This window comes from Myripristis murdjan, chromosome 1, assembly GCF_902150065.1.
Source record: "Myripristis murdjan chromosome 1, fMyrMur1.1, whole genome shotgun sequence".
Lineage (NCBI taxonomy): Eukaryota > Metazoa > Chordata > Actinopteri > Holocentriformes > Holocentridae > Myripristis > Myripristis murdjan.
The window spans coordinates 22,098,769-22,118,959 of NC_043980.1; the positions used below are offsets into that span (position 1 = coordinate 22,098,769).

The window sequence follows — 20,191 nt, forward strand, 5'->3', positions numbered from 1 at the left end:
TGGAGTATTATTGAAATGCAGGGTGTTGCGTGAACAGGGGCGCCGCCAGGGATTTTGGGCCCCATGAAAAGAAATCGTATTTGGCTCTTGTATAGCCAGCCAATAGGCAAACCTTTTTATTTCAGGCCTTTCGAGGGCCCCCTCCCCCATTGTGGCCCTGGATAATCAGTCCCGCTTCCCCCCCCACTACGACGCCCCTGTGCGTGAACCAGAGACTATTCCACTGTCTATCTCCAGCAAAGGAACAATCCCATGCCATTAAATCCTACCACATATCGCACTGATTCCCCATTTCTGAGATGTCTTCCATTTATTTTAGGCTAAGTCTCTTTCTCCTCCAGCCTCATATTGTGTGTACCGTTTTATCACACTCAATCTTCTGCCATTTATCCCCACGTTTTCCTATAATAAATAGTTTTGTTCACTGATAATTTTCTATAAACTTTCCAAAATAAATAAATAAATAAATAAAATGAAATAAAATAAAATAAAATAAAATAAAATAAAATAAAATAAAATAAAATAAAATAGCAAGAAAAGCAATATAATAATAATTAACAACAACAACAACAACAATAATAATAATGATAACAATAATAATAATGTGTTTTTATTATTATTATTCTGAGCGTTTAGTAGGAACCTTCGTATTTGAGCATTTGTCCCTTCGAACTGTTTCTGTGAAGCACCGGGGCGGGGCCGGCGGAGCGGTCTTTTTGATTTCTTCGGAAGGAGAACTTGTGTTTACATTTAAGTATTAAAATATTTTTCCCGAGAGCTTCTTCCCGTTGAATGTTATGTGTCGTCTTCGCCGTAGCTGTCATGGCGTGTAGTTTATAAAGTCGCGTCAGATGTCATGTTGTTTATTATCAAACCAGTAACACGTTTGTAAGCATGAGCAGCTCGGGTCCTCCGGCCAAAAAGAAATGTTACATGGGACAGCACCAGATTATCAAGAAAAAGAGGTAAAATTCGGATATAATTTGAAGCACAGCACTTACTTACACTGCCAGCTGAGGAATGTCAACCCGCTTGCTCCCGTGGCACAGAGGCATCTTGTCTTTACAGGGTCGGTCAACATGTCTTAACTCACATGTCCTTATATTTTTCCTGTGAGCACAGCTCTCGAGCCCCGGACGAGCCACTACCTGGCAGCACCTCTGTTCTGCTGCAGAAACCCCGCTATCTGTCGGACAAAACAAACAGATCACACACAGAGAGCATCAACAGAGGCAAACACCAAGTCCCTAACATGGTGAGTTTGACAGCTGGAGAGAGAGTTTGTCTCTTCTTCTCTTTCCCTGTCATCTGTCTCCTTTAACCCTCCTGATACCTTCAAATGTACTAACATTTTATCAACACAACCTCCTTCATTGTATACATCACAGTTCTTGTGGGAATTCTGTTTTTTTTTTTTTTTTTTAACCCCCAAATGTCACATTAACCATCAGTGGTTTTGGCACCACAACAGCTGTGGTTATGTTTGATGAGGGCCCTGAAACAAAGGGAAGTTTTTTGACAATTATAAATGGCATGTTGTAGTTCCCCAGTGTCATTCAAAACATCTAAAAAAAAAATGTGTGGAAAATGTTGATATGTGTTATGTGTTTTATACAGCCTGGAGTCAAATTGACCTGAAAGAAACACTGACTAATTTTATGGTTACCCACTTGCCCCCATTAAATTACAAAACATCATGAAATATGAAGCAAAAACAATAAAAGATGTTAATCGTGTATTCAGTGGCGTTAACATTGACCCCAAAGATAACAGGAGGTTTGGATGACATTTCTATTATTGTATCTTGTGGTTCAGGGTGGAGGGACATTGTTGTCTCTGGGAGAGTCCTCGTTGGCTCTGGATGAGGAGATGCTGCAGGCACTGGATGCTCTGGATCCTGTCAAGCCTGCAGCTGACAAAGCTCCTTCAGCGACGGTAAACACCAACACACAGGAAGGAGCGGCTTCATTAGCCACGTTAGAGCCTCTTGCATCAGTTCCAGGCAATAAGACAAAGAGGGACATGATGCAGATTAAAAACAGAGCACCTCCCCAGATCGGCCACAGCCCTCCTGCACAAGCAAGAAAAGGGAGGGGACTAACAGGGGAAAGTGGTGATCATAAGAGACCGGGGTGGAGAGCTGACTGTAAAGACCTCGCCCAGCGGCTCCTCTTCAGCGAGGATCTGGAGGAAGCAGAGCATGCTCAGAGGGTCCCAAAGAGCCGACAGTCAGTGCCAGTTTCTGCCTCCAATAATGGTCCGTCCTCCCATGACATAAAGATCAGTCAGCAAGTAGACCTCACTACCCGGTAACTACACATTATCGCTCAGATATCCTTTAGTTCTGTTTATCTGTGGATTAGCTTTTATGCTGCTAACACATGGTCTTTTTAACTCTGTATTTCAACAGGCAGAAGCGTACATCTGAAAAGAGCTCTCCTCTCAGTAAAGACAGAGGCGGACCGAGTACGAAGGCAGATTCACCCCTAAATGTCTCCAGTAACTACATCCTGTTCAGCCCCACACACCTGGCAGCAGCAAGGAAGAGGGCTGAACTCCAGCGCTCATTACAAAATCAGTCAGCCTCTGTGCTCACGGTCCCCACTGGCTTAGACCTGAGTGTGATCACTGACTCTTTACCACAGCCAGGTAAGGCTGATGTTCAAGCTCAAGTTCAGATTTATTTAGAGCCCAGTATCACTGTTGGCAGTTTCAAAGGGCTTTATATGCCCACATCTTAACAGACAGGATGTCACCCCCCTGACTTAATCCCCATAACAGGTAAGAAAAAACTCCCAAAAAACAGAGCAATAGGCAACAGGGACAAGGAGGAAGATGGCCACACTCACACAAGCATATGAGAGACACACACACAAGATGAGAGGGGAAGGGTGGCGAACATTAGTGGTGTATGAGACAAAGAACCAAGTGCATAAATGCAGCTGTCTTTTGTTTTCTGCAGTGTTTTCTAATTTATGTTGTGCTATCAGAGATGCATGCCATCCATCCTGTGTGTGTTCTCTTTTGCAGGCATTGCCATGTGTGCCCCCGAGGAACACGCTGAAAAGCTGTTGTTATCCAGCTGGGGTTTACCTAAGCCAGTCCTGGAGCGCTACCAGAAACACGGAGTAACACACATGTTTGAATGGCAGGCTCAGTGCCTTACTGTTGGAGAGGTGCTGCAAGGACGCAACCTAGTTTACTCTGGTAAGAAACTGGGACGCCTCTCTAGAGAGTGACTGTGCCTCTGCAAGTACTCGTAGGGCACAGATTTCTTGATGCGATCAGATTCTGATTCACAAGGTCTGTTGCTACTGGATTGTTCCAATTAAAATGGCAGTTTATCAGAAAATCGATATTTTTACCTGGCAGTTGGGACCCTAACTATATCAATTAACTCAGTTTCTCAGTCACTGTTTTCTCTGTTAGCCCCCACAAGTGCTGGGAAAACCCTGGTGTCAGAGCTACTGATGTTGAAGCGTGTCTTGGAGACCAAAAGAAAAGCTCTCTTCATTCTGCCATTTGTCTCTGTGGCCAAAGAGAAGATGCACTATCTTCAGGTGAGGGAGCAATGGATGGAAGGATGAATCATATGGACAACTTGTGTCTGCTTGCGCATATCTGTATACACCTGACTTTCACCACTGTCTCTGTAGAGTGTATTTGAAGAGGCGGGAGTTCGGGTGGAGGGATATATGGGCAGCACCTCGGCTGCAGGAGGGTTCACTGCTCTGGATGTGGCTGTGTGCACAATAGAAAAAGCCAACTCTCTGATCAACAGACTCATTGAGGAAGACAGTATGGGCCTACTAGGTAATGCACCAGTTTAATAGGAGTCTAAATGTTTATCCGCACCCATAGTTCTGTGTTTGTAGCAATACATAATGTCATAATCAATACATAATCATGTCACTGTGTGTAATCACTTTGTGTACATAGGTATGGTTGTGGTGGATGAGTTGCATATGGTTGGTGACTCTGGAAGAGGATACTTACTAGAACTGCTTTTAACCAAAATCCGCTACATCGCCCAGAAGCAAAACACTACAGGGTCTGTGTGTCTGTCACTTTGTCAGTCTAGCTTTGTTTTTTTGGTCACAAACAGTAATGACATCTAGCTTGTTTATGAAAAGTGCATGTGTCTGAATACACAGGTCCCTTTCTGAGAGTGTACAGGTAGTAGGCATGAGTGCCACCTTGCCCAACCTCTCCCTCTTGGCTGGGTGGTTGGATGCAGAGCTTTACCAGACAGACTACAGACCTGTACCCCTGCAGGAGCACCTCAAGGTGGGCAACAACATCTACGACAGCAGCCTCTCCCTGGTTCGGCAGTTTACACCTGCACTCCAAGTTAAGGTAACTCACAAGAGGAGTACTGCCTGCAGATTATTATGTGTGAATATATGCTTTTTCATCACAGGTGTTACATAATCATGTGCTGTGTATGTGTGTGTGCTATGTACATGTGCATTTAAAGGGAGATGATGACCACATAGTGAGCTTGTGTTACGAAACAGTGAGCGAGGGCCACTCCGTGCTGCTGTTCTGCCCCTCGAAGAACTGGTGTGAGAAGCTCGCAGACAGCATCGCTAGAGAATTCTACAACCTCAGACATACTGGTACTTGATTTCAAATGTCATCTTAACAGCGATTACTGTTAGCACATATGTCAGAGAGCATTGAAGTAAAACTACTTTATTTACTGTCATGTGATATTAGAATGGTTCAGAAACAGATACAAGTAAAAATGTATTGTTTAGTTTTCTTGTAATTTTCAGATATGCAAAATCAAAAAGAAAAAAAAAACTGTCTAATATGTGATAGCTGTTACAGTTGCCTTTTATGTTATCCAGTCATTTGGCTTTTGTTAAGCATATTTCTTTTAGCATCAGCTCCATTTTGATATGCACAGCTGTTAACAGAGACGCAAACCATGCATTCCAGTTTCAGCTGATTCTTCAATACATAAAAAACTAACAGGAATAATCTGCTAAGTTTGGATGTGGCGTCACCCTTTCAGATGGCCAGGGTGAGGCAGCACCCCAGGCAGTGGGTCTGGATCAGGAGGGGCTAAAGGATGTGATAGCCCAGTTGAGACGCACTCCGGCCGGGCTGGACCCCATCCTGCAGCGTACTGTGCCATGGGGAGTGGCCTTCCACCATGCTGGTAAACACACCCACACAATCCTTTAATCACAGCAAACTGAGTGCTAAACAATGTGTTTTTTTTTTTTATTTATTCCAGTGTACTCTCCAGATAAAGCTTGTCTCTGTTTCATCTTGTCTCTCTCTAGGCCTGACGTTTGATGAGCGTGACGTTTTGGAGGGAGCTTTTCGACAGGGCATGATCAGGGTCCTGGCTGCCACCTCCACCCTTTCCTCAGGTGTTAATCTCCCAGCTCGCAGGGTCATCATTCGAACCCCTACGTTTAATGGACACCTGCTGGACCCACTCACATACAAACAGATGTCTGGACGTGCAGGAAGAAAGGGAGTGGATACTACAGGTACAGGAAAAGTCAAGAGATAAACTGCGGAGAAGGGAAAAAGGGCCTGGATTTTTCATTTTTCATTTTCTCATCTTTTTTTCTTCCCTTATCAGGAGAAAGTGTGCTGGTGTGTAAGGAGGCAGAGCGTCAGAAAGGCACCACTCTCCTTCGGGGTGCTCTTCAGCCAATCAGCAGCTGCCTGGTGAAAAGGGAGGGAGAGGGCGTCACCACTAGTATGCTGCGAGCCATCTTGGAGGTATGATAGACCTTTACCATTGACCTCTAGTTATTCATACTTTCACACCTAACCCAGCACCCAAGACAATGACCTGTTTATGTGAAATGTGTCCAATACCTCCATGAATTGGGACACCCGGGTGGCTCACCATGTAGAGCATGTATCATCTAATACAAGGGCTAAGCTGCAGTGGCCTTGCTTCAGATCAGACCCAAACCCTTTGCTGCACATCATCCTCCACCCTGTCTTTCCCCTCTCTCCATTGTGACTTTCTAATAAAGCAGAAATGCCCAAAAAAATTATCTTAAAAAAAAAAACCTCCGCCAATTGGCTGACCATTGATTTGTGCTCATGTCAGGTCAGTATTTGTTTTCCATAACATACTTGTCATCCTGACTTACAGATCATAGTTGGAGGTGTAGCCAGCACACCACATGATGTGAGGTCGTATGCTTCATGCACACTGTTGGCTGCCAGCATGAAATGTGGCCCCCGTCCATCTCAGCGTGGTGTGAAGAACGGGTCAGACTCAGAGACCAACAAGGGGGCTATTGAGGCCTGTGTTGAATGGCTGATGGAGAATGAATTTATCAGTATCCAGAAAGAGGGAGAAGGTATTACTACCGATGCCATCATCTTGTATCTGTCAGCATCATCCCTTATTTGAGATTTGAGTGATATGTAATGAAAATTGACTTAGTGATATTTTTCAAAAGAGTGGTTGCCAGTGAAAGAAAGAAAAAACTGTGGGAGAAAATAATGCAAATGTCTATAAAATTTTGCCTCAGTAAAAATAATGTGATCACATATACGAGCGCACAGAGTTTAGAGCTAAAAGATTCAGCTTTCTTTACCACGACAGTAACCACTGTATGTCCCTTCCTGTCTCATCATATCCAGAGGAGCGATACTGTCCCACCCAGCTCGGTGCTGCTACCCTCTCCTCCTCCCTGTCCCCTCCTGAGGCTCTAGGAATATTTGCAGATCTCCAGCGGGCCATGAAGGGCTTTGTTCTGGAAAACGACTTGCACATTCTCTATCTGGTATAATCAGACACACACATACAACAACACACACACACACACACTGAGGGTTCTGCGCAGCATCTTTGCAGTCCAGCTTTAAGTAGGATTTCCAAAGACACTGCTTGACACTTCTGCTATCTGCTGGTGGTGAATTCCTCGATGGGGCTTGGCTTGCCTCTCTTCACCATTATCCGCCCACATTTCTCCAGTCCAAATGACATCCCAGTGTAGATCTGCAGATCCTATAGCTGTAGATCCTGGTAAAGATTGAGATGAAATGCAACCTATTCCTGTTTCCACTTAATCTTCAGTAACTGGTGCCCACTGGGTCGACCACTGGACCACTGCATCACTGCTAATTCTACCGCTAAATGGCTCCTTTTCAAAGTGAGAATCCTCAAAGTGTCTTGACTTCACCAAAGCAGTCCTCCCTTCAAACTTCCAAATCTCACACCAGTCCTAAAAATATAGTCAAATACAAATATACTCACTTTTGACCAAATACCACTGAATAGGGATGACTATTAGTGCTTTCATATGATAATCACACATGAGATATTTGATATCATTAGTAATATGGATATGATGGCCAAGCAAGTAGAGGCAAATACTATAACAGCTAGAACCTTAACTTTAATGCTGCCTTTAACCACTTAGGTTGTATCATGATATTACAGTATCCAAAATTCTCACACAACAAGGTCAGTATAATATCAATATATCATGCTGCCCGGTACTCTCTATTTGGTTTCGATTTTACGCTCCAACTCTCCACAGATCACTCCAGTGTACGCAGAGTGGACAACCATCGATTGGTACCAGTTCTTCTGTCTATGGGAGCAGCTTTCATCGTCTATGAAGAGAGTAGCAGAGCTGGTGGGCATTCAGGAGGGCTTTCTTGCACGGTCCGTCAGTGGCAAACTCGTCGCCAAGACTGAAAAACAGCGCAGACAGATGGCTATTCACAAACGGTACTGGTCACTTTTAAAGAACTTTTGCTCTGTAGAGGATGTGATTTAAAATAATCACATCCACTTCAAAAATAATCCCATGCCCCAGGAATTACAGTTTCTGCGCTTTCTGTACACAATGTAGGGTTAATGATTATTTTCATCGTGGTGTAAGCAATTTTTTAATTAATCAAGTACTTATTTTTTCTATAAAATGTTAAAAAAAAAAACAATGACAAATGCCCATCACAAATTTCAAGACTGAAAAGCGATATTTTACAATTGTTTTGTCAGTCTGACCTGCAAAAAAACCCAAACTAAACACTGTTATAATTATAATTGATTCATTTGCTTTAAATCAATTGATTGATTGACTAATCAGCACTGACACAATATTGTATACACAACTGTGCCTGAATGCCTTTACGGGTTGAGATCAGAGGTAATTCAGGACAGAAAGACGCCAGAACTGAACATCGTAACCAGCAGCTTTTCTGGAGGAAGTGAAACCACTGGTATGAAGCTATAATATTGTGATGAGATGTTACCTTTTGGCCCTTCACATCCTCCCTTCATTTTATCTTACAGGTTCTTCACCACTCTTGTGCTACAGGACCTAGTGAATGAGGTGCCTTTGGGAGCGGTAGCATCCAAGTACAACTGCAGTCGTGGGCAATTACAGTCTCTCCAGCAGTCTGCCTCTACATATGCAGGTGTGTGCTCAAGAGTGCTACGTGTGAATTTGGGTGCACAGCGCACATCAGTCTCTCTTTACCTTGTGAACTATGCAAAGAAAACCTCTCTAGCGTAGCTGTGAGCAGTGGTGTTGTGAGATGTAAGCTAAGCAAGAAAACATGAAGCAGATCACAAACATAAAAGCAAAACATGAAAGGGAGCTCAAAAACAATCAAAGATGAGAGCATAAAATCGAGCCAGTCACAGTTGTTCAGCTAACACAAACACGCAGACCTTCACTTACACACTCTCTCTGCCATCCATCAGGTATGGTGACAGTGTTCTGTAAGCGTCTGGGCTGGCACACCATGGAGCTGCTCTTGTCTCAGTATCAGACGAGGCTGAGCTTTGGGGTCCAGAGGGAGCTGGTCGACCTGGTCAGGGTGTCTCTCTTGAACGCAGCACGAGCCAGAGCTCTCTATGCACAAGGTCTCTGTACTGTCGCCGAGCTAGCCAGGGCTTCTGTATCTGATGTGGAGAAAGCCCTCAGGAAAGCTGTCCCATTTAAGAGGTAAATGCGTGTGTGTATGTGTATGTGTATGCATCTTCAATAGACACATACTAATGCATCAAGAAATATTAGTCCCTTGTGAACAGAGAGGCTATTTCATAGCAGGCCATCAGGTGAGGAAAGCATTTAGAGCAGTACTTTGAGCCTTTTACAGAAGCCACGGTTTGTCATTTCCATAATCAGCTCACACACAACCACGAGACATTGCCTCCTGTAATGGAAAGAAAAAGGTGCAATTGAATTGTCCACCTTTTATCCCTCCTATAATGTAGTGTCTATCTGGAGGAAAAGCACAGATGATGCCATCTTTTGTGGATTTTTTTTTTCTTTTATTAACCAGCATTCATAATCATCCTTATCAAATCCCACCATTCCCTATACACATGCACCAAACATCTTGTAGTCCAAAAAAATCAAGTAGGTAGAGAGAAACCAAATGCCTGATATGTGCAACTGTTAAGCATTGGCCCATCTCATTACACTCGAGAGCACTTGAGAAAAACAAGAAGCTGATATGTACTGTCTTATCTTCTCCAGCTCTAAACGCGCAGTGGACGAGAGTGAGGTGGAGGCAGCTGAGAGGCGAAGCCTGCGCTGTGTCTGGGTCAGCGGTGGGCGGGCCCTGACGGAACTGGAGGCTGCCAATGAAATAGTGTCGGAGGCAAGGCTCCTCCTCCAGGAAGACCTGGCCCGGTTAGGAGTTCACTGGGATCCCACTACCACCAACCCTGATGACCGTTGCAGCGGCCACTCAGACTCTGGCTCTGAAACCTCATCCAGCTCATCTGTTGGCTCGCATGAAAAACAGAGACACGACTCAAGAAACCGACAAGAGGGGGACAAGTTCAAGAAACATGAGAGCAGAGATGTTGACAGGCATATTGAGGAGATTAAGGAGGATTGTAAAGATGAGAAAGGAATCTCTGAAAGGGAAATGTGTGAAAGGAAAAGGGAGAGAGACAGACAACAAGAAGAAGCAGCCAAGAGAGAACGAGGGAAGAGCAAGCTTGAAGGAAGGGAGGTAAAGAGGAAAGCGGAGGAGCCAGTAAAGGAAGATAGGTGTGGCACAGAGAGAAGACAAGGTGATGAAGAGCCAGTGGAAAAAGGGACTGAAGCACAGCGGAAAGAGGAGAGAAATCAAAAAATGGCCACAGCAAGTGAAAAAGAAAATAAAATTGAGAAAATAGGAACAAAACAACTTGAGCAGTTAGAAAAAGGGGAAGAGAGTAAAACAACACAGCAGAAAGAAGGCAAGACAAATGAAGGGAAGGCCTCTACCTCAAGAGAAGGTCTTGAAACAAATCGTTCTGTCCCTGAACGGAGCTTGACACAGGAATTGAACGAGATAATATCCAGCCCCCTGCCTCAGCCACCGCCACCTCCTCAAGTCTCTCCTTCCCCCATGCATCCACCTCGGTTCAGAGCCCCAGTTTCTCGAGCAGAGGAGCCGCAGTGTGATTCAACAAGAACATTAAATGGGGATGTTGCTACGGGGCCTGGTGCATCACCTGTGCAGCCAGGTAGACTGAAGCACGCCAGAGCCCTGAGCAAAGTGCTCCATTCCATACAAACTGACAAGAGCGCACAACAAAAGGTAGAGGCGGTGCAGACATTACACTCTTTAAATCCCACAGTAGTTACCCCAGTCCAAAACTCAGCCCAGACAACTTTTCCTGCTCCGGTCCCTTTGCAAGAAACTCCTACCCCCTTGCCTGTTCCTCAAATTGTAGACACATTAAATTTTCCTAACCCATTGTCTCAACCTATTGGGCCACTGCCCTCTTTCTCTCCTGAGGCCAAGCGAAGAAGGATAGAAGGACAACAGGTTGACAAGTTTTCATCTCCTGAGCTGTACGCAGGAGATGACAGACATGAAGTTGAGGGAGATGGTGATGTGGAAGAGGAAGGTTTTGGTGACAGCTTTGAGCTGGACACTCAGACCGAAAGAATCATCGTTCATCAGATGTACAAACCCCAGGATGGGAATGAAGGGGGCATGGATGAGTGGGGGCAAACAGAACAGATAAGAGAGGAGGAAATGGAAGAAGCAGATGAAGAATTGGAGGAGAACCCAAATGAGGAAAGAAACGGGCCTGGTGCCTGTGGCTCCCCGGACAACGCATGTCCCAGATTCAATATTTCTCTCACAAATAGCCAGATGGAGCTTATCCTGAATAGCAGCCACCAGGTCAGTGACTGTTTTGTGCCGTGTGGTTGTATATAATGCTCAAAAATACTTTGGTCATTGTTCACTGTAAATTGCAGAATGAGCACATGATGTTTTGACTCTAAACATGTATTTTGATTCTTAAAATTGAAAGAATACACCCTTGTTTTCACAGATCTCTCCAAGACCAGGTGGTGGTGCTAAAATGGGTGAGGATAAAGATGAAGAAGGTGATGGTGATGATGACGCCAATCAAGTTGCTTCTGAGAGTCTTAACAGAAGCAGTAGCTTCCTGTTTGATAGCTTGTATGACACTTCACTGCTGGCTGGTCTGAGCCCACACGAGGACCCTGATCAGGCAGAGGAAGCGGAATCGGATAGCCAGGAGATCGGAGACAATCGCCACCTTCATTCAACCCAGGAGCGAAGACGCAGTGAGCTTTTAGCCAACCAGGAGGTAGAAAATCAGGAGGCCATCCAATGGGGTGAGTCTTCCTTCAACCTATCAGAATGGGGCGACTCTCTGTTGGTGGGTGAACACTTCCTGGAGAGGCGGAGCTTGCTCAGACACACAGAGAGAATGCAAAAAGAGCAAGATCCCAGCCATGGTGAAGCTCAGCAACCGAGCACAAGCCACGTTCTGACAGAGCAGCAAGTATCAAATTTTCAAACTACGCCTGGCAAGACAGAGCCACCAAAACCCAACCGCATCATTATTCAGAAGCACTACCACAAGGACAAAGCCAACAATAACCAAGACCATACAAACAAAGTTGAACAATGCATTGAAGCACCAAACGGCAATAAATCAGTAAACTCAAACTCAGAGGAGGGAGGGAAAAGCAAAGGGAGAGAAGACGAGAGAGAAGTAAAGATAAATGAAGAAGGTAAAAATAGGCAGGAGGTTGAGAAAGGAGGAAGGGAAGAGAGGGAAATGAAAGAAGAAAGGAATGTTCCTTTATCTAATACTGCTGTTTTAAAGCATCCAAATATCAAAAACACACCTGAAAATTGTCTGAACTGCAGCCCTGGTCTACAAGACATCTTTGACCGTTGGCCTAGTATGTCTGACCCGTCTTCCCAATACATTTCATCGGGCTTCACAGACACTTATGCACACGCTGCTGCAGGAAACGAAGCGGATGTTCCAGAAATACCTCAGTCCTCGATCCAGGTGGACAGAAAGAGGCCAAGGCTGAATTTACAGTCTGCGCCCGTTGAGAGTAAATCTCAAGAGAAACAACCCACAAGACAAGAAACTGTTGAGGACACTCGCAGAGAAAGTGGAGGGGAGAGACCAGGCTCTGCCACTGACCTTATTCCCCCTACGCAGCAAACGACACCGGTCACGCCCAGAGTAAAACTGACCACCTCCTCTGTTCAGTCACCCCTCAATGCTCAGATACTCAACCAGTCCTCTTCCTCTAGAGAACAGGGCCAACCCCCAGTCCCGAAATGTCCTAGATCCTGCCCAGAACCCAGTAATCATTTCACATCTGCTCTATCCAAGGCTATTTATGACAATAAACAAATGAAATCTACATCAAATCTGAACCACAAACACCAGCTGGAACAGGAACCCACGACTGTACCAGTGTCTGAGGCACACGCACAAATCAAACCCCTGCCACACGCTGGCTCAAACCCCAGTCTTCCCCAGGATTTTGCCCCTCTACTCTCACCCCAGTCGAAGCCTCGTGATTTGAACTCACCCCGGACTGACGAAAACATCACCTCTCAGCTCTCCCAGAATGCATCGCTCTCTTCCAGTAACTCTGGGACATTCTCCATCATCGACGTAGCGAGTGACAGGCACCTCTTCCACACTTTCATAAATGAGTGGAAAACAAAAGAGCGGTACTCCCTGGCTCTGGCCTGCGAGAGGCGGGAACACACACAGCAGCTCGAGGGGGGAATAGGAGAGAAACACAAGAGAGGTAAATAACACGGACCAGATGTGCTCAAGTGACAGTAAATGTTCAAATGTGAGATATTTCATTAACTATTATATTATTCTATATTTTCTATTGCACTTGTTACTCTGTGTTAGTGTAATACATAGAAAATGACAGATAATGTGCATTACCTTATTGTATTTTGTTTGTTAAATGTACATGTTTTAAATTTTCATTTATCAGCTGTGTGTAGATGAAGACTGCTGCAGCTCTTGAATGGTCAAGACAACTTTCTCCCCTTTTGAAACAATAAAGGCTTATCCTTGATAAATTGCTGTTAGGCAGTAAGCCCTAACCCTAAAGTCTATCAAAGTGTATATGCTGTAGATAGTTGATGATCTTATTCTTTGTTTTTGCATTATCAACAATAAAAAGCATGTTTCAAACAGTATGAGCTTAACAAATGCTAAATGCAGTCCCCTTATCATGCATGTGTTATGTATGCAGTGTCAGCAGCTCATCGGACGCCCCACAAGGCTGATGGTTTTCCGGTGAGGGGCAGTGAAGGACAGGTGCTGACTGGACTGTCTGTCTGCTGGGGAGCTAGAGATGCATACTACATATCTCTGCAGCAAGAGCAGAGCACAGGTATGGGCACACACACACATATATACACACACACACACACACACACACATATACAAACATGTCCCACAAGTGCTCCCTTGACTCAGCCTGTCTTTGACCCCACAGGTTTGAGCTCCAGTCTGGCCCCTCCACCACTGGATTCTGATTTGCCAGTGAGCGAGAGGCTCGAGCAGGTAAAGGCCTGTCTGAGCAGGCCATTGGCTGGTCATGCAGGGGGTGTGGTTGTCACCTATGACATCATCCAGGTGTACAAGAAACTGGTACTGAGCTGTGGCATCAGCTTGGAGGGAAGCTGTGAAGACCCCAAGGTGAGAGCACAGAAAGACAAATCATCTGTGCATGCATTATGATGATGCACACATTCAGATACATAGGAGGAAGATCACAATTAAAATAAAATTAAAAAATAACTTGGTTCAATCCTAAAGAGTTGTCCTGTGTAATATTTCGGCTTTGGTCTGGCTATGGTCCACAACTGCAGGTCTATATGGACTGAAAAATGATAACACCCATTGGACTGAAAGATGATAACACCCATTGAAACTGACAAAATACCTTTAGATCACTTTTTTGTTCAGCCAAAGAGCCATTATGTTGATAAACTGTTTAGTACAAATTTATGATGCAAACAATTTCTAAGCACATGCTCCTCTTCCTGTGTTTGCCCCTGCAGCAACATGTCTGTGTTTGATTATGCTCTATAGGTGGCCTGCTGGCTGGTGGACCCGGCAAGTGAAGAGAGAACTGTAGCCAACATGGTGACTGTCTACTGTCCTGAAGAATTAGCTCTGCTGGACGGACTTGGGAATGCACATGCACACTGTCCCCGTGTTAGGTCAGCTACCGAGAGTGTGCTAGTGTATGCCGCCATGAACCACCTCAATGTCCTGCTAGAGAAAGATGGAATGCTTGGTATAAAACACTTAACATAACACAAACATTGTTTTTTCAGAAGTGGTAGGAACAATAGTTAACAGTTTTGAACTTATCTTAACACTGTTGTGTCAGATTTATTCAGGCGCATGGAGATGCCGTCTCAGGTGTGTCTGGCGCTGCTAGAACTGAATGGAGTGGGCTTCAGTGTCGAAGAGTGTGAGAGACAGAAACATGTGATGCAAGCCAAGCTCACAGCCTTAGAATCTCAGGCTTACGACCTGGCGGGACACAGTTTCTCCCTCACCAGCATCGACGACATCGCACAGGTCTGGCATCTCTCCTCTCTCACCCAACTCGTTGACTGCAGCACTAGATAACAGCAACTAACATTATCAAATGCTCTGTTTTGAAGCAATATTCAAACATTATGTATCCTATAATTGTAAAGCAAGAGTACAAGGGACAATAGTAACTTCAAAAGGGAATAGTAAGAACAGTGAATGGAGGAAACGATAATCTGTAACCAGAAAAGATTTGCACCATATCACAAACTGACAAAGCCTATGCTGCAGGTGCTGTTCTTGGAGCTTCACCTGCCTCCAAATGGTGATGTTGATGCACCAAAAACTAAGAAAACCCTGGGCTACACCAGGAGAGGAGGTGGAAAAGTACGGCTCGGAAAGCAGTTCAGCACAACAAAGGTAAACCACTTATTCATATACTGTACATGCTGTACTTATTACTGTAAGTTCTTGACCCTAACACAAGTAGAGGTAAAATGATTAGCATTATTTTATTTGTTATTATGTTGTTATTTCATTGAGGGTGAAGGGTATTTTCTGAGGCTGGAGGTGGAAGGTGATATTTGGGAGATATAATGTCTGTCATGTTTAAGCTGAATTCAAATGTTGTCATCAGGATGTTCTGGAGAAGCTTCGCCCTCTGCACCCGTTGCCTGGCGTGATTCTGGAGTGGCGGCGGATCACCAACGCCCTGACTAAAGTGGTGTTTCCCCTGCAGAGAGAGAAGCAGCACCACCCTTCGCTGGCAATGGACAGAATACATCCCATCGCCCAGACACACACAGCCACAGGTAACCCTCCCCCCTCCAAAGGACAGACATCACATGCACCTTCCTAGATATGACGCAATGTGATGCCATGCATGTAAAGACGCCTACATATTTAAATTTTTGTAACACTATGCCAAATGTTTTGTATGATGTTTCTTTTCCATTGCCTGTAAAGCATGCAGTAACCCAGAACGTCCTGTTGCCAGGTAGGGTGAGCTTCATCGAACCGAACATCCAGAACGTCCCCAAAGACTTTGAGATTTGCATGCCCACGGTGGTGGGGGAGAGCCCACCTTCACAAGATGGCCATCACACTGCCAGTAAGCCAGGGTAGGTCAACAGCTCACTGAGTAGCACTGATCCCATAGGAGGCCCTGTGGCCATGTATCCACCTGGCATAAAAATGTGTCTCCAAATGTGTCTCAATCATCAACAACAATCAACAGTCATCCCTTGTCTGCAAGCTGCTGTGTGTACAGATTCAGTCAGGCCTATCATTCTCTCCAAAGTTCCCAGCTGAAGTGATCTACTAACAAATGGCCTTCCTCGGAAATCTGAAATGGGATAGTTAGGCCCCGTTTACATGACAACAATTTTTACAAAGAATGGTAAAGGTTTGTTGCGGTTTGGCCTTTCATTTACACGACAACTGAGTTTTAGGTGCTTGAAAACGCAAACTTTTGAAACTAGGTTCCAGAGTGGAATTTTTTGATTTTTTGATAACACCACTCTCCCTGCCGCCGTGTAAACTGGCAATACGAAATTCTTGTGAAGACGATGGCGACACGGCCCCACTTTGCGTGTGACCATGACGTTTTCAGCCATGCGCGAACAGGAAAACAACAACAATGGTGGACTATCGAGCTGTGTTTGTGCTTTGTACGCAGGCGCGCGGTGCTACTCTGTGGTGTTACACTGCAAAGTTACACCGCCACCAACTGGCCTGGCATGCACACTACAGCGTTTTCAGTTGTTTTTGCGGATCCGTGTGTACGAAGATCATTCTCACAGCCTTATTGTATAAACATGGAACTTTTTAAAAACACAAAGGAAAAAGTTTTCCGTTTTTATCAGAACTGTTGTCGTGTAAACAGGGCCTTAGTAATAACACTCTTCTTCTTCTTCTTTCACAGCAGGAGGAGACGCTCTGTGATGCCCACGGTTCCAGCTGGCAGTCCAGGCCCAGCCTTCTCTGTCAGCATGAGACATGCCTTCATACCTTTTTCAGGTTGCTAATTTAGTTATTTACTTGCAAGTGTGTTGTCTGAAACTGCTCTATGTCAGCCTTGTCATTCCCAGCTCTGACCCTCTGCCTCCTGTGGATTGTAGGAGGGATGATATTAGCAGCTGATTATTCCCAGTTGGAGCTGAGAGTGTTGGCTCACCTCTCCAAGGATCAACGCCTGCTGCAGGTCAGGGCCTTAAACAGACAATCAAAATCAATCAAAATCATGCAATCAATCAAAATCATGCAAATGATTTTGATTGATTAAGACATGAGCTCATAAACTATTAAATTAAAGAAATGGTCAATTTTGTGTGTGTGCCAGGTGCTGAACGGAGGAGCAGATGTGTTTCGCTGCATTGCTGCTGAGTGGAAGAGTGTGGACCCAGAGACTGTGAATGACAGCCTCAGACAACAGGCAAAACAGGTAGAACCAGGAGGGAGGGAGAGGGTATCATGGACACATGCATGTTGTCACTGATGTGTAATTTATTCTGTGAGTATGTAATTTGTAACCCTTTGTGTGTGCAGATTTGCTATGGCATTATTTATGGTATGGGAGCCAAGTCTTTGGGAGAGCAAATGGGGGTAGAAGAGAACGACGCCGCCTGCTACATAGAGAGTTTCAAGGCCAGATACAAAGGTACACAACATGTTGCAGTTTAACGGTTTGTTTCATTGTCCCGCTCATTACTTCCTTTGCACTGGAGTGTTACCATTAGTACACGTAAATAAGGTGGCAGTATTTCATTGTTCTCTGGAATCCCACCTAGACAACAAGCCCAACAGTTCATAATAGTTAATAACAGCGCTGTGAAATCTTAGTTCCTTTAACATTGTCCTTGTCACATCAGGGTTCCCATGAATCATGGACTTTTGCAACCTCTGTTCAAGACAGGAAATGTCAGGGAATTTAATAAATTATTCGGATAAGTCAATTAAAAAAATTATTAAGATTATTCACCAGACATAATACTTATTTTCCATTGTATTCATGTTATGTAAAACTCCCCCACCCAATAAAACAAAGTTACTAGACTTAAACAAGACTTTTGAATCTGAAGTGTTTAACATGTTTACCAGTGAAAGAAAGTTCTGGAAAAGTCAAGGAATTTTACAACTGACAGAGTGGGAAGGCCATCACATACTTACACATCTTATATTTAAAAATAAAAAATGAACATTCAACTTCCTAAAGTAATAATAGTTTTGAGAGATACACTTAGAAGCTCAGTGAATTTGTGCACTATAGTTAACTAGAACTAAACTAAAAACTAAAACTAGGTGTTGAAAAAAAATTGACTAAAATAAAAACTAGATTTAAGAAAAAAAACTAGCTGAAACAGTAGTGTACTTACAAAAGTAAGTGGAATAAAATAAAAATATACAGAAAATGTCTTAAGTTTTTGTCTGTCAGTTTGGTCAAATTTATTAGCACAAGCATGAGGAGACACCGGTGCATAATGTTTATTGAGACTGGGACGTCGCCATGTGTGAGAGTCAGTTGCCTTCACAGTGTTGTGTTTGGATTGTGATACCTATTCTGAACTTCTTAAATCTTGCCCCTGACAAATACCACCCATATTATAATAAAACTGAAACAAATAAAAACTAAACTGAGACACGCAGACCCACTCTGAAGCTTACCTGACTTGGAAAACAAAAATTTTAAATTATATAAAAATAAAAACTAATGAAAAATCCAAAACTATTATAACTCTGGTGCCTGTTCAGTATCAGTTAATTTATATGTTGCCACTGGGAAACACAGGTTACGCCCTGTCTTTTGTTTCAGGGATCCATGCTTTTCTTAAAGAGACGGTGAGGAGCTGTGTGAAGAAAGGCTATGTTCAGACTCTGCTGGGCCGCAGGAGATACCTGCCAGGCATCACTCACAGCAACATGCATGCCAGAGCACACGTAGGTGGGCTTGTCCATCATCATTTATAATGTAACGTGTGGTGTCAGATACAATGATAATCTTTCTTTCTTCTCTTTCGCTCACTCAAGGCAGAGCGGCAGTCAGTGAACACAACCGTACAGGGTTCAGCAGCAGACATCGTTAAACTTGCCACCGTCAGCATCCAGAAACGACTGCGAGAAACCTACCCTACAAGTCTGCTGTCACACCAGCACACACGTTCAGGTAAAGCACACAGCGCTTCACCTTTTGTGCATAATACAGCACCACATACAGTACACACCATCTTACCCACGAACCATCATCAATCAGTCATCATCAACTCTAATTATGTCGATATACACCCGTACAGTCAGTCATCACCGCAGGGCTGGGAGGTCACATTTGAGAGGAGGCTACTTTGTCCTGCAGCTGCACGATGAGTTGATCTATGAGACCACAGAGGAAGACCTCATACAGGTATGAGAAATGTTCCCAAGCACCTGAAATATTCATTAGATCTTTAATGTTACAATTTGAAAAGGGTTCCACCTGCTAGTCTTAATTAGGATTTTGATCAAATTCAAGGGAGAAATTCACCTTTACGTTAGTTAGAATGTTGGTACAACTAGAGAGAGCAATGACTAGTGAATGACACTCTCAGCTGATGTTTTTTGGAACTGCTAAGTTGACATGGGGTTGATAATTGGGTGAACTATGAGATAACACAAAGTAATATTGTTAGGATGGATTCTCTCTTTAAAGCTGTCATAAGAAAGCAAAGCAGTGCTCCCATTGCCTTCACAGGCTTTGGCACAAGTGGGAAAACACAGCTGTACTGTGTATTAATGAGTCCTTTTTTTTGTTTGTTTTTTGTTTTTTTTTTTTGTTTTAATCTCCACCCCACTCTGTCAGGTTGCTCAGATAGTCAAGAGGGAGATGGAGTCAGCAGTAAAACTCTATGTCAAGCTAAAGGTCAAAGTCAAGGTGGGACCCAGCTGGGGCAACCTGCAGGACCTGGACATATAAACTACAGCATTCATGGCTGTTGTATGTTTCAGGCAGAAATTACACACTTTACAGTTACTGCTTGAGGTACAGAAGAAATGTAAATAGGGATCTATCATATAGTAAATGCAAATATAATAATGTAAATTTGCTTTTGATACTGAATATGTATTTTTAATCACTACATTGAAAGTAATGAGAACATTAAGTAAGCACACAGTCATACTGTAATCACATTGAACTATGAATTAATTTAATATAGCTATGGATTTATATTTATAATTGTACTCCCTATTGTACACTATTGTCGATTATTGTAAATGTTTTGTATTAAAATTGCATTTTTATGTGCTATGATACTCCTGCACTGTCAATAAATTAAAATACATAGGTTGGGTCCATGCTTTTTGGAATGTGAAAACTGTCTTGATTGTGCTTTTACTTTACCTTTA

General features: G+C 43.8%; 1 protein-coding gene across 1 annotated transcript; it reads left to right on the forward strand.

The window, feature by feature from the left end:
- The first annotated feature begins 807 nt into the window (after positions 1-807).
- Positions 808-20,178, forward strand: polq (polymerase (DNA directed), theta). Its single transcript, XM_030055938.1, has 35 exons — positions 808-965; positions 1,123-1,255; positions 1,816-2,309; positions 2,411-2,649; positions 3,031-3,207; positions 3,430-3,560; positions 3,657-3,813; positions 3,940-4,051; positions 4,155-4,356; positions 4,478-4,619; positions 5,021-5,167; positions 5,295-5,507; positions 5,603-5,745; positions 6,131-6,341; positions 6,628-6,770; positions 7,530-7,723; positions 8,291-8,415; positions 8,705-8,948; positions 9,486-11,136; positions 11,291-13,052; positions 13,518-13,658; positions 13,764-13,966; positions 14,363-14,570; positions 14,667-14,860; positions 15,107-15,235; positions 15,453-15,627; positions 15,813-15,936; positions 16,740-16,834; positions 16,936-17,018; positions 17,157-17,258; positions 17,363-17,474; positions 18,627-18,751; positions 18,842-18,977; positions 19,105-19,211; positions 19,647-20,178. The coding sequence occupies exons 1-35, from the start codon at positions 895-897 to the stop codon at positions 19,758-19,760; spliced, it is 8,739 nt and encodes a 2,912-aa protein (XP_029911798.1). The 5' UTR covers positions 808-894; the 3' UTR covers positions 19,761-20,178.
- Positions 20,179-20,191: the final 13 nt, after the last annotated feature.